At 45.2% G+C, this 13,361-nt stretch overlaps 2 protein-coding genes across 2 annotated transcripts in view; one reads left to right on the top strand and one right to left on the bottom strand.

Moving 5' to 3' along the window:
• Positions 1-2,198: 2,198 nt before the first annotated feature.
• SNX30 (sorting nexin family member 30) overlaps positions 2,199-13,361 on the bottom strand; it is a 64,095-nt gene continuing 52,932 nt past the window's right edge. Inside the window, exon 9 of the mRNA XM_074855718.1 lies at positions 2,199-3,051. Within this exon, the coding sequence (XP_074711819.1) occupies positions 2,962-3,051 (90 nt within the window). The 3' untranslated portion in view covers positions 2,199-2,961. The remainder of the gene's footprint in view (positions 3,052-13,361) is intronic.
• SLC46A2 (solute carrier family 46 member 2) lies at positions 6,747-12,975 on the top strand. Its single transcript, XM_074856027.1, has 4 exons — positions 6,747-8,009; positions 9,586-9,669; positions 11,299-11,455; positions 12,918-12,975. The coding sequence occupies exons 1-4, from the start codon at positions 6,932-6,934 to the stop codon at positions 12,973-12,975; spliced, it is 1,377 nt and encodes a 458-aa protein (XP_074712128.1). The 5' UTR covers positions 6,747-6,931.

Raw genomic sequence — 13,361 nt, 5'->3', positions numbered from 1 at the left:
TGTCTCCCCACTCCCCATATGCAGTTAACAGGAGGTATGAAACCACTCAGAGGAACTTGCCAAGCAATGCAGAGGTTGCAGTGGGAAGAAGCAGTGCTGCTCTTGACCAGTATGAGCGGTTCAGAAACTACACAATGGGGTATAAAAGCGAAGTCTTAGCTCAGCAAGGTTTTGAATACCCCAGAGTGCTGAAATGAAGGGGCGAGGGAATAACAGACACCAGTAACAGCAGCTGTCTTGCCATACAGCTTAAAATTTACAGTGGTATATATCTTTATTCGTGCTTGTTAGACATTACAGAACTGCAGCCTGGAAAAAGTTAGCAGTAACAATATGGCTGGAAAGATGCCCATTCTTGCTTGCCTGGCACCTTTTACCCAATACCCCTCTTCAACTCCAAAATTTTCTGCAGATACAATGGGACCCTTCAGAGAAAGAAGAAATGCAGTATTTTAGTCCCATTAATGTCTTTTTATGCATATACTGGAGTCCTAAGGATACACAAAATCTGCCAAAGCTGTTCATTTGCTAGCTGCCTGGGAGGGTGCTAGCTAAAATTCTCCTGAGTAGCATGCAAAGAGACCTGCATTGCCTTATCTACATGAGCCTTCTCCAGAGCCAGGAGCTTTCTCCTGGAGCATCTTGTCTGATGCAGAGTTGTGGGCCTAGGGAACCCCAGACACATCTTCCCTGTGTGTCAAATGGAGGGGACAGCTCCGCGTGGGATTGCAGAGCCTCCGCAGCCTTTGCTGCTTTACAGGGAAGGCTCCTCCAGCACCAGGGCTGCAGCTTGCCCACCCTCAGCATACCTCTGCTCTCTCGTCTGATGAAGATTACCCCATTGGTGCCATTTTCCACTAGTACCCTGCATCAAAGTGAGTGTGGACACAGTACCCCATAGCCTCCCAGCCACCCTCATGGAGGATGCTGGAGCCTTTCCCTGCTGTCCCAGGGACCTCTCCACCCTGCCAGCTCCAAACAAGTGCCCCCACCCTTAGGTGGCAAGCTGGCTAATTGGCCAGGCGTGGCTGTGGCACATGTTAAAAAACAGGGTTATCCCTGCTACCTGCTGTGCCTCGTGATGCCAGGTTGCCTGGAAGTCCTCAGCTGGCATTGGGGACTGTTTGCAGTGAGACAAACAGTGATAGGCACTGCCATGCAACCTCGTATCCCAAAACCACCTTGGGCTGCGTTCAGCAGCCACCACCATCTGCAATGAGATGCTTGCAAGTGGACCATGGAGGACCTGCCTAGCCCTGAGCAGATGGTGCTCTGTAATCAAGGAAAGCGTTTGAGAGCTTGTTACCGAGGTTCTTGTGGTTTTTATTTCTGAGCTGCAGGGGTTCAGTAAACACACCCCACTGGAAGAGCCGCCACATGGACAAAGAGGGTGGTGAGGCTCATAAACGTCACCAGTGTGCCACAGCATCTGCAGCTTTTGGTTTGTGTATGCAGTTTCTTGGGGGTTTTTTAAACAAACAATGTGAATGTGTTTGACAGGATGTTGTGCACAAAATAGCCTGGAAAATTTAAACACCCAAGAGACTAAAACCATAGTTAATCTTGCCAATTTCTGTGTTCAGGACCCAGGCCAGCATAGTAAACAGAAAGAGGCTGTGAGTTACCATCTGCCTGCTCTGATGTCCAGGGTGGATATCACTGAGGGCTTACTGCAGGTGATGGCTTCAGCGCTTGCATTACCTGCCTGCAAAACGTAAATTTACCCACGCAAAGGGCTAACCTGAGAACTGTCAGGTGAAAACATCTAGATAACCAGGCAAGGGTGTGTTCTGAAGAAGTAAGATTTAAAGAAATATTTTACCTTCCCTCTTCTCCTCAAAACCCACTATGCCTTACACAAAGCACAAGGCAGAGCATTTATGAATGGAAAATGGGACAGATTCGTCCCTTTTGTCTCCACTATCCTGATGGCGTCTGCCAGCTGCTGTTCTTACCTCCATGGAGCCACAGGCTTATGAAGAGATACTCATTCCAATTGTACCTGAGTGATCTAGTAAAGGTCCTACCAGCTCAGGAAAATTAGCGCTTCTCTTTCCTTTGCTCTTCTTTTCTTTTTCCCGCACCTCACTCCACAAGGATGGGTGACTTTCTGGTTTTTTTTCTCCTTTATTCTGAAACATTAACCTTTCTAATATGCTCTGTGTATAGTCTTCCTCTAATTCACGTCCTCACTTCACACACAGTTCCTCTCCAATCTTGTAAATCCCAAGTCAAATTTACTCACACACTCCTTCTTCTACAGAGCTTTTATTCACCCTTAATGCTTTTTCTCAAACTTATTGTTATTTAAATACGTTTGTAGGCTTTTTGGTACCCATTCACCATTACCATAAAAGTTTTCATACCTACATAAAACCAGAAAATGTGAAGCAGATAACCAAAATTATTTTTAAATAGCTTTGAAGAGCACGTGGGAAGGGGAGGGCAGTTTTTGGTTTTGAACTGAGTTTTTACAGATTTATTGACTGTAGTTCATTCAATAGTGAAATTTTTTAATAGTGATGTCTTTGCTATAGTTATTTAATTTTTCCAGACTGTCCATTTTTGCTATATTCAACATAGGATTGCTTAAGCTGTAGTTCTAGGATAGTCTGTTCCATCCCATTTCTCAAGTCCATTGCTGCCTTCACACTCTTGAACTTTGCAATGCTTCCATGCCAAACCCATATATGCTGACAACAATTTTAAAAAGACATGAATATTAATGAAAAGGAGGATGTGCACACACAAAAAAAGTCATTTAGCACCAGGATTATCTGGAGCTTATCTAAGAACTACAGCAGGATTTGTTCTGTGGTCCAGCTGATCAGGCAGCCGCTAGCTACTGCAAGAACCATTTTTTTCCTGCTTCCATGGAGAGGATTAATGTTAAGGCATACCATTAGCTGTCAGCACTATTAATCGCCTAAATTCCTCAAGCTAAAGAAAAAAGAAGCCAACTCAGCAAGAAGTGTGTGTCGAGGATGCTCTGTTTTGTCTTTCCAGCAGAGGGAGAGGCCCACAGGAGACTCCAACCAGGTAAGCAGGAAACTGAAATGAGAAAAACAGACAAAAACATGACAAAAGCAAGACAACACAGGTTTCTGGTGTTGCTTGGTCAGACAGCATCTGTCCCAAAGGAAACTGGACAGTGCTGCTGTTTCCAGCTACTCACTGCTCTCCTATGTTGTTCTCAAAGTGATGGGGAGCACCAGCTTCTTCCAAGGGAAGGCTGGTGGACCTCCCTGACATGGGGTCACCCCTCCTCACCATGTGTCACACCAGTGCACCCCATGCGGTCTCTCCATGGAGCAAATCCATTCTCCAGCTTTTCTGTAGCCTGCACACTATGCTGGGCTTTGCTCATGTGGGGCAATGGATGAGGCCTCAAGGCATGGGGGAACGAGAGACGCTATGTCCTCACACTGCCTGTGGCCTTGGCTTTCCCTTCCTCCTACGAGCAGCAGCGAACAGATGTCCCCATAGGTGATCTCAACATGTCTGGCGGTGCTGCACCTCCTGAATGCTGGACTGCTGGCCCAGGGGGTCTCAGGGTCTGAGACACCTCAAGGTGCACCCATAAGAGCATGGTTTTATTACTGCAATGGTGGACTTACCAGCTGTTGCACCAGCATCATGAGGTTCCAAACAGCCTGGATGTTGTTTTCCAGAGCAGCTGAAACAAGATTGCTGGGGTGGTCTTTTACATCCAGGCAGCTGGATCTACCATCGGTGGCTCTGGATCCCACAAGACCACTGCCCTGGACCAGGATACCATACCCCTGTGGTGATGCGGCAGCTGCCAGGAGCCGCTCCTCCTGTCCCGTGCACCCTGCTTGCTGTGCAGCCTCCACTCCTCCTCCATCTCCCCCAGCTCTGCGAGCAGAACCACACACCTTGTGAGGACAGGGGCAATTATAATTAAATGCCAGCCAGTGACTGTAATTATAATTACTCGCCAGCTAGAGACTGTAAATCACAGATCCCATCGCAGGCTTAGGTGAGGGAGATGAAGAGGGCTCACATGCCCCCACTGGATTGCAGTCCTGGATGTCGAAAGGACCTTTTCAGATGAGGAGTGCTGAAGACCAAGCTCCAAAATGCTGGTACCTGTCAAGCCTGGCTGCCCCACCATACTGAAATCCCTACAGCAACCCTGTTCAGAAAGAAAAAGTAACTGTCATAATTTTTTTTTTTTTCTTAAAAAAGCAATACTGCATAGGAATGTATAACATCACCACAGGGAGACATTAAACACCTTTATTTGGCCAGACTGACCAGTGTCCAAGAGCTGGAGAAACATGGTGCTGAGCTGGCCTCTAGCAGACCTCCAGACAAGATGACTCTATAGAGGGATGCCCTAAAACAATGTGTTCCTTTTCCAGCAGGCTACACCAGTGTATTTTTGCTTTTAGACTAGTCTTAGTGATTCTGTAGGTGCATTTTTATTAAATGCCAAGGGCCACTCTCTTAAAGCTGTTAAGGCTTCACTGTATTTATGCCTCACAAACATATTTTAAAGTGGATGCAAATGTCCCTATAAGTATTAGCAATATGAGAACGGGCCTCATGGAAAAACTGATGGTAGAGAATAGAAATTTTGAAGCATCTGTGGCATCAGATGAATATGGTATTCATGAAAAGTATTTTGCAGTGGGAAATACACTGGAGCCTGGGTTAAACTCTTACTGGTTTGCAATTACTGATGTAAAATTACATCCTTCCAAGAGAACTAGTTCTAAAAAGTACATTTAATGTGAATGAACACTCAGAATATCCTGGAAATATATATGTAATTCATGAAATGACTAATGGCATTTAGCACATTTCATTAGCTATCTAGGTCTGAGTAACATTAAGCATAACACAATACCACCTAAATGTCAAGAGTGTCAGATGAATAAGCCAGGCAGACTGTACATGCAACAAAGTGTGGAGAAACAATACCCCTTATTTAAGAGTTGAGCAGATCTGCCGTCTCTCAAGCACAGCGGCTGTAACATACCTCTGCACTCCAAAATAACTAATATCCCAAATTGAAGCTTGAATGGGACAAAGTAATTAATCTTTCCCTCTAATGTCTAGTGAAAAAGACAGGGCTCCCTGGGTGAAATGAAACGTGGCAATTCCTCTGGTTGCGTTTGGTGCTTAAACTGGTTACAGGCTGATGCTTTGGGGTTTTCAGTAAGGCTGTCTGGAATTTCCATCCTCTGAAAATATTCCAGGCTTTGGAGAAAAAGATTTGTTCCACTTCTGAATAAAAACTAAAGAAACTAGACACCTTTTGCAGAAAATATGGGGGGAAAAGCCAACTGTTGGAACAACCCACATATTTTACACCTGGCTATGAGTCTTTTGGCCTCACAAAAACCAAATTCTCTGGTGAAACTGAAATTGTCTAACAGCAAATCATTCTAGCAGACAATTACCCATTCCTTTCCCTGTTAGTTCTTGGGGCTTTTTTTCCTCGAATCAAAATATAAAATAAAAATTATTGCACAACCAAACTAAGAGTGAAACTCTTGAGCCATGAGTACACAGGCATTGAGTAAATGTCACCTGAATCAATAGAGAGTGCAACAGATGGAAGTTTTTACATTGTTCTTTCAAATTAATCATTAATTTATTTTTTAAAGTAATCACCATAAATCTTCCTAGAACAGATTGTTATTCTGCCTGTTATGATTCATTAAACCAGCGCAGAATGAGATCATTATCATTTAAGTGAGCATTTTTTAAGGCTGCCAAATATTCTCCCAGTATTTCCTGCAGCTGGGACCACAAGCATCTTCCCTGGAGCTGGCAGCCTGCTTGCGCCATATCCTGCTCCCAGAGCTTCTCGTGCCTCTGGCCAGCCACTCCATCGTGGCCGCAGGGACCCCAAGCCGCTTGGGGTGGGTCTCTTCACTTGACCCCCTTGGGCAGCAGCAAGATTGGAGGCTGACTTCAAGCTGCAAAGCTGCTCATGGCATCAGCGCCTGCTGAGAGGCACAGCCACCTCCCCGAGGGGCTGGGACTGGAAAACACTTCCCAGGAGGTGGGCTCTCAGCCACCTCAGCCTTCAGCGCAGTTAGCTGGTTACTGGGGAGCAGCGGTCACCAATGCCTTTGGATAAATTGGGACTTTTCTCCTCCTCTTGGAAATTTCCACACTGTAAAGCCAAAGGATGCAGCAGGCGGAGTGGGCAGTTGTGGGAGGCAGGTTACCAAAAATAGGCTTTTTCCCTTTTAATTTCTTTTTTGGTGTAATTCCTGACTGTGTTATTGAAACAACACTGACATAAGGGGGACGATGCAGCAACGGGGCAGATGGGAGCAGGTAAGAGCAACAGAGCCAACAACGTGTTTGCATAGAAGAAATTAAAAAGAGCTGGTGGTAAGGGGAATTCACAAATTGCCAGACAAAAAAAGCACACAGCCATGCCCTGCCCCCACACCCACTCTGAGAGTCCCCTGACATGTGAAGGATGCCAAAAGGGAAAAAAAAACCAATTCAAACAAAAACCAAACCACCACCTCAAATTGTAGCAATTACTTGATCAGGGCATTTTAACTTCCTAAACTGGGACAGAGACATTCCCCTGGGTCATCTGACCTCTGTCGAAACTACACCAGGAAGAGAAGCAGCGGCAGTCGACAAGCGCAGGGCGTTCTCCAGCAGTACAAAAGCCTCTCATGTGTGAACCGGCGATGAGAGCAGCAGAGGGATGTGTGTGCGTGCATATACGTAGCAAGGCGAGGTACAAACACCCTCCTAGTCAGATCATCTCTTGCACAACACTCTGATTCTGTGCAGCCCAGCGAACCTTTTGTTTCTTTCCTCCGCTGCTCCTCTCCAAGCATGACTCCAGAGCAGAGCTTCTGAAGAGCCATTTCCTCCCACGCATCTCCCTGAAGACAGCTCTCCCCCAGAAGAGGCAGTCACCAGCAGCATGGTGGGGGTGACAGCAATGAGGGCATGGATTGAGCCGGTGGTTGCAGGTTCCCAAGTGGCCAGCGCCTTCTACGACACAGCGCTGCTGCTAGTGGTGAAGAACTACTACAACCAGACCAATGCCACTGCTCCATCCCATGCGCTGGAAGATGCTCAGCAGAAGGCTGTCTCTAACTTTTATATCATCTACAACCTAGTCCTAGGCCTGAGCCCGCTGGTGTCAGCCTACGGCTTGTCCAAGCTGGGGGACAGGATGCATCGGAAGATCCCCATCTGCTTCCCTCTTGTTGGCTACTTGGGCTCCAAAACTCTCCTGCTCCTCCTGATCCTGCTGGGCTGGCCGATCGAGGTGATGTACGGGGCTGCTGCCCTCAATGGGCTGACAGGCGGTTTCACCACACTCTGGGCAGGCATCATGGCTCTGGGATCCCTGGGGTCCTCCGAAAGCAGGAGGTCTCTGCGGCTCATTGTTATTGAGCTGGTGTATGGCCTAGCTGGCTTTCTGGGAAGCATGGCATCTGGCTACCTCTTTGTGGGCTTCAGTGACCGCTATCAAGAGGGCAGTGTGCTGGTGGGCTGCAGCATTGCTTGCTATGCTTTCTGCCTCCTCTACAGCATTTTTGTCCTGACAGTCCCCAAGTCAGCAGCTTCCTGCCCAGCCAAAGCCAACAGTGTAAAGGAGGTGGGCAGCCAGCTACCAGCCCACACAGGAGCAGCAGCAGCAACAGCAGCAGGGAGTTCCCAACCTTCAGAGAGAAGCAGCTCCACTCCAGTGTCCCCCTCAAAGCTCATCATCATCACGCTGTTTGTGGCAGCAATCCTCTATGACCTTGCTGTGGTTGGTGCAATGAACGTTCTCCCACTCTTCCTGCTCAGGGAGCCTTTAAGTTGGAATGCTGTGGAGATTGGCTACGGCAATGCTGCTGGGTATGTGATCTTCATCACCAGCTTCCTAGGGGTATTTGTGTTCTCCAAATACCTGAGGGACATTACCATGATCATGATTGGAGTGGCATCCTTCAGTGCTGGCATCCTTATCATGGCTTTCGTGCAGTGGACGTTCCTGTTCTACATTGGTGAGTCAAATGGCCGCTCGCACAAGCAAGTGGACCCTGACAAAGGGGCTGGGGTGTTTTGGGCTTTTGCTCTGCTTCAGCACAAGTTTCAGAGCAGGGAGGTGGCAGACCATCACACGAGTGGTTCCCAAGAGGGCTTCTTTATCATTCTCCTCTCCCCACTCTCCCTTTGTACTCCTACACTCAGCACATTACAATATCTAGAGGAGGCATACATAAACTAAGCCTGCTAAGGCTTAGGTTAAGGCCCGTTGTCTTGTAATTTGTCACATGGTCATAGGCCAGATCTGAGCAGGGGAACAATACTCACACTGTGGTGGCATTGAAATTGTTGGGGGCTACCTGTACTAGTCAGACCACACCACTGCATTAACAGGGAGCACTTGTTTCTTATGAGGTAAGGCTTAAGGCTACAACAGAAATAAATTTACAAAGGTTTCCTATTAAGTGAACATCTTAAGATGTGATTTTTTTTTTGTTACATTAAGGCATTTATAGCCAATGGGAAACTTGATAGTGAAACATTTGAGCTGCTTTAGTAACTAAAATAAGATAATGTAGCGTACAAATCTTACACTCTGTATAAAAGACCAAGGGACAGGTAACAACAGCATGCCACGATGAAGGAAAGGCAAGTTTATTGTTGGGAAGTAGCCTCTGCAGGAACACAGAAAACAACACTCAAGAACTGCAACCACTGTGGCAGTGAGATGGATGATTCATATCTGACAGTATAGTGTGTTGCATGGCTTTGAGGTTTTGCTTCTGGAAGTGAGAAAAAGATCTAAGTGAAATGGCCTGAAGTGATTTTTCTGTCTGCCCCTACAGGGAATGGAAAACTGAAAATCAAACAAAGTTATTTTAAAGGCAAAGACAGTGGGATATTATATTTGTCTATTGAGCCAAACACTGGGTGAAATTTTTGAGAGATTTTGTTTGTTTAGGCAATCAGGCTGGGCAACAAAATATAAAAATTAAAAAATGCTTGCTTATTATTAGCTCCATTATGCTGCTACACGGTGTGCAGGATGTTTATTCCCTGCATTGCAGAAACACCTCAGTACTCTAGACATGGACCAAATCTTCACTGAGGTTGGTTCTGCTGACAGGGAGGTAAATTCCAGCTCCCCAAAAGTTTCCACACTGGAGAAAGCAGAAGCACCAAGACAGAAAAGAACTGTAGTGTTATAAAAGTACTATTCCTGTCAAGGCTGTGTAGCATGGGCTGCTCTCTCTGCTGGTTAGATTCAAATCACTGGCCTCACTATCTCAAAGGACAGTGCTATATTTCATCCACACTGGGAATTTTGGGCTGAGACCAAGAGACCACAGCTGGTTTGGGCAAAGTACCTCTCCTAGTGGGAACAATAGGTGGCTTATCCACCATCACTTGGATGAAGTGAGGACCTACACTCCTACCAAAGATTTGTACTTCTTTCTGGTACTCAAGGGACAAGAAAAGGTGAAGCAAAGGCCCTGTCAAAGACAGAGGCACACAGTCTTCAAAAGCAGTGGTGGTTGTGTTGGGGGACAAGGAGTAGGTACTGATGATAACTACATACTCATTGCATTGCAGCACGGGCAGTGATGCTCTTTGCCCTCATCCCCTTACCAACCATCAGGTCCATGTTATCCAAGCATGTTGAAGGATCATCCTATGGTAAGTACCTTGGTTACCTTACTGATCAAAAAAATCCTTAAATCCCTCCATCCAGCCTGTGGTACAAAGAGAAAGGTAAGTTATTGCTGCAATCTGTGCTTTACGTCATAAACCCAGAACAGCTGATATGACAAACGGGAAGGGAGGAGCAGAGAAACTTGCAAGACAAGATTGTCACATCCATGCTTATTCTCCTCGGTTGCATCATCACTTATCCACAAAATTTTCAGCATGTGCTTCAAGAGATTACTATCAGCATGCAGCTCAAAGGCAGGGAAAATATCTGAGGTGCTGCTCAAAAATACAGTACTCCAGGGAAAACCAAGAGAAGCAAGACGTTGCGTTGAAGCACTGTGATATTCATACCATTTATATTTGGCTTCTTTCACTTCCATTTTTCAGAAGGATGGATTTCTTTCACCTTTTTTCAGTTATGCTCTCTAAACATGTCTCCAAGTGCTACCTAGCAATTTGTTCCTGTCAGACCATGATTTAACAAAAGATAACCTTTGCATAAAATTTGGTCCTTTTTGGTAAACAGGAGCAGAAATTCTCTTCCATTAAAAAAAGTGTTAGAAAACAGTAAAATATATGCATTTTACAACACCATATTGAAGGCTACCATTTTCACCCTGATGAGCTGGATTTAGACACAACAGTCAGGACTAGCCATGTGTTCAAACAGCACCTCAGGCCCATGACTGCTTGTGCCTCCTCCAAACATGTTCCCACAGCCATCCTTTGCATCCTTTTCCCTTCTGCCATATGAACACCACACTGCTCTGTCACCAGCTCATTCCTGCTGCTTGTGCTCCTCAATGTGCTCTGTAGCAATCTCACCTACTTCCCATAAATAGCACAGCTCACACCCCAAATTAATCATTATTATTAATCATGAAGTTGTTTTTAACCTCCACCATGAGCCATACAGGCTGCACCTGGTTAGATGGCAGACCAGCTCTGGAACAGGACCAGATGCAGCAGAGCAGCCCTTGCCTCCAGGTAGCAGTGTTGTCTCCTTAGGTGGTGGATGCTGGAGAAGGCTGTCAGGGCAGCAAGCTCAGCACACAGCCCTGACCTTGCTCCTACTTTGCACATCCCAGCAGGGCTGGGTTACTTCCCCTTTCCCCACTTACCACAACAGAAACTGAAGGGTGCACTTCAGCAAAAAAACTGTTTCACCCAGGATTCAGTTTCTGCCTTTCCTCTGCCTTAAACATCATAGAAATCACATGCACCTCCCCCTTTCAGGCATTATTATCATTTTAGCCCAGTGGTCCACTCTTCTGGCCTAGGGCAGAAGCAGACCCTGACTAAAATCTCTCCTGTGCCAAAGGTATTAGCCCAAGACTACCTCATAGGGAAAGAAGCAGTTTATTGCTGCCCTTCCAAGCAGCTACCTCTACATCTAGAATATTCAAGCAGACAGTTTTCTAGTTGGATCTTTTGTCCTATGTCTAAATGAAGAAAAAGTCATTTAATTCTGGTCTAGAACAGAAGCAGATACAAGCTTATGCCATCTGGTGCTTGTGAAGCAATGAGCACATGGCAGTGGTGATCCTGTATTCATCAGGGAGATGCCAGAGCTGTTTTTTCTCCCTGGTAACAAACTATGTTCTTGTTTTACAGGTAAAGTGTTTGTCCTGCTGCAGTTGTCTTTAGTCACCACTGGAGTAGTGACATCTACAATCTACAACAAGATCTATCAAAACACACTGAACTGGTACAGTGGCTTCTGTTTCATCTTGTCTTTTCTAGTCGGCTGCCTGAGTCTCCTCCCTTTAAGGTAAGGAATAGGAATGGTTTTGTCCAAAAGGACATGCTGTATTTTCTCCATGCTTCCCAATTCTAGGTGTAAAGTAATACAGATGGGAAAAATAAATTTTTTTCTAATTTAAAAAGAAAAAAAAAAGGAAGAGAAATAAATCTTGCAGAAATGAGTTGTCAAATATCAAGGAGATTCAAAGAATGAAACTTGCAAGTGATCTAGCCAATGTTTTTAACCTTCTTTTTGTTTAATGTAACACCAATTGTTGTAGGAGGAATATTTGGGCAGAGTTTAAGAGTTGATAATCGCAGGGGACAAAGCCTTCATATAAATGTAGTGCTCGATATTGTGAAAACAGTAGTAGGTAGAATGAGGGAATAATCCTACACAAAGTAAAACATTTTTTTTAAAAATCCATTACAGGTTACTTACTCATTGTGATAAATGAATAATCTGAGTCTCCTTCAGGTGTTTCTTTCAAAGAGAAACCATTACCACATAGCAAAGGGAACAGTTACTTTTCTGATCCAGTGAATTTGCCCCACTGTACAGCTACAGCACAACTGAACAAGTTTTATGCACAAAACCAGCTTAATTTAAAGAGAAAGCTGAAACATCATCTCCGTGTACTCTTCCAGAATTTTTGAAGGATCTCCCTCCAAATCTCACCTTGCCCATCATCCTCTCTCCCCAAGACCCTTCACTTGTTGCATTACTAGAAACACACTTCCAGTATGAAGTTAAATTGAACTGTGATAATGTCAGCATTTAATCCGTGCAACAAGAATATTTTCATTCAGATATGAGGCAGGTACTGGATAGGCTAATATCTGATCCCAGGCAAAATTCTTGCCCAGTTTTCCTGTAATTTTTTGACAAAATAATAGTTGAAAGTTTAAAGGCACTATATATACTGGCTTCAGTGTTATCACTCAGATAGGAAGAAAAGAAAAAGCAACACTACGGAAAGTTCCTATACCATCAGCTGTGCCTCATCCAGAGCACCAAAGGCTTTCTGGGCTTGTCAATACATGTGACACCTGGTGTCAGCAGGACTACCAGTGTGGGGAAGGCTACTTCATCCTCATCATTCCCCTGGCTCTGCTTTGCTCATATTTTCCAGACACAAGAGTGACTTGTTTCTTACGCACAACCCTACTGTTTAACAACCAGTCACTGCTAGCTACTCAACTGCTTTTTAATACAGGCTCCAAACAGGAGCTAGCACCATTATCAGCACAAGCATCAGTTATTAGGGCTTAAAGTCTAAAAAATTATAAATGGTGCCAATGTCATTGCTTGTACACAAGAATAACTTGGAGAGGCTGGCAGATCCTTGAGAGGAATCACGAGCACGCAGCCAGCTCCAGACACCCCAGCGAAGTTTAAGCTAAAAGAACTGATGGGAAAAAAGCAAACTGTAGTTTGAGAAAGTTGTTTGCAGCTCTCTTGTAACCTGCATTTTTATTGCTCTTTACAGCATTGTGGCTATCAAACAACGTTCAACCACTGGCTCCGTACAGATTCTAACTGAGTGACAGAGGCTGTACCAGCTAAAGCATCTTTTTGTCTTTATCAACTCCAAGCTACCAAAGTGGAAGGTTTGCCAAACATTAGGCCCCACAGTTAGCAGCCTTACAGGAAGCATGTCATTTGCGTTTTCATTTCACAGCATGCCACAGCCTCTCAGCCACTGAGCTCATTCAGGACAAAAAGAGTTTGCCCTGTTATTTCTGCAGTACATCATCTTGCAGAGTACAGGCATTGGCTACTGCACACCAGCAGTCTTCAGAACAGTCTTCCAGCAACCTGCTAGGCTGGTTAGCAATAGTGCAGAGGGACAAGAACAGGGTAGAAATGAAAACAGCCTATCTAGATACATCATTCAATATGGAAGGGCAAAGCAGAGGAAGATAGAAAGAGA

Source organism: Strix uralensis, chromosome Z, assembly GCF_047716275.1.
Source record: "Strix uralensis isolate ZFMK-TIS-50842 chromosome Z, bStrUra1, whole genome shotgun sequence".
NCBI classification, from domain to species: domain Eukaryota; kingdom Metazoa; phylum Chordata; class Aves; order Strigiformes; family Strigidae; genus Strix; species Strix uralensis.
This window is presented reverse-complemented; position numbering and strand designations above follow the sequence as displayed.

Excerpts from the sequence above, each read along its gene's own strand:
- SLC46A2 (XM_074856027.1), top strand. The coding sequence starts at position 6,932 with ATGGTGGGGGTGACAGCAATGAGGGCATGGATTGAGCCGGTGGTTGCA. Across the intron at positions 8,010-9,585 it reads GACGTTCCTGTTCTACATTG|CACGGGCAGTGATGCTCTTT; the intron begins GTGAGTCAAATG and ends ATTGCATTGCAG. Across the intron at positions 11,456-12,917 it reads CTGAGTCTCCTCCCTTTAAG|CATTGTGGCTATCAAACAAC; the intron begins GTAAGGAATAGG and ends TGCTCTTTACAG.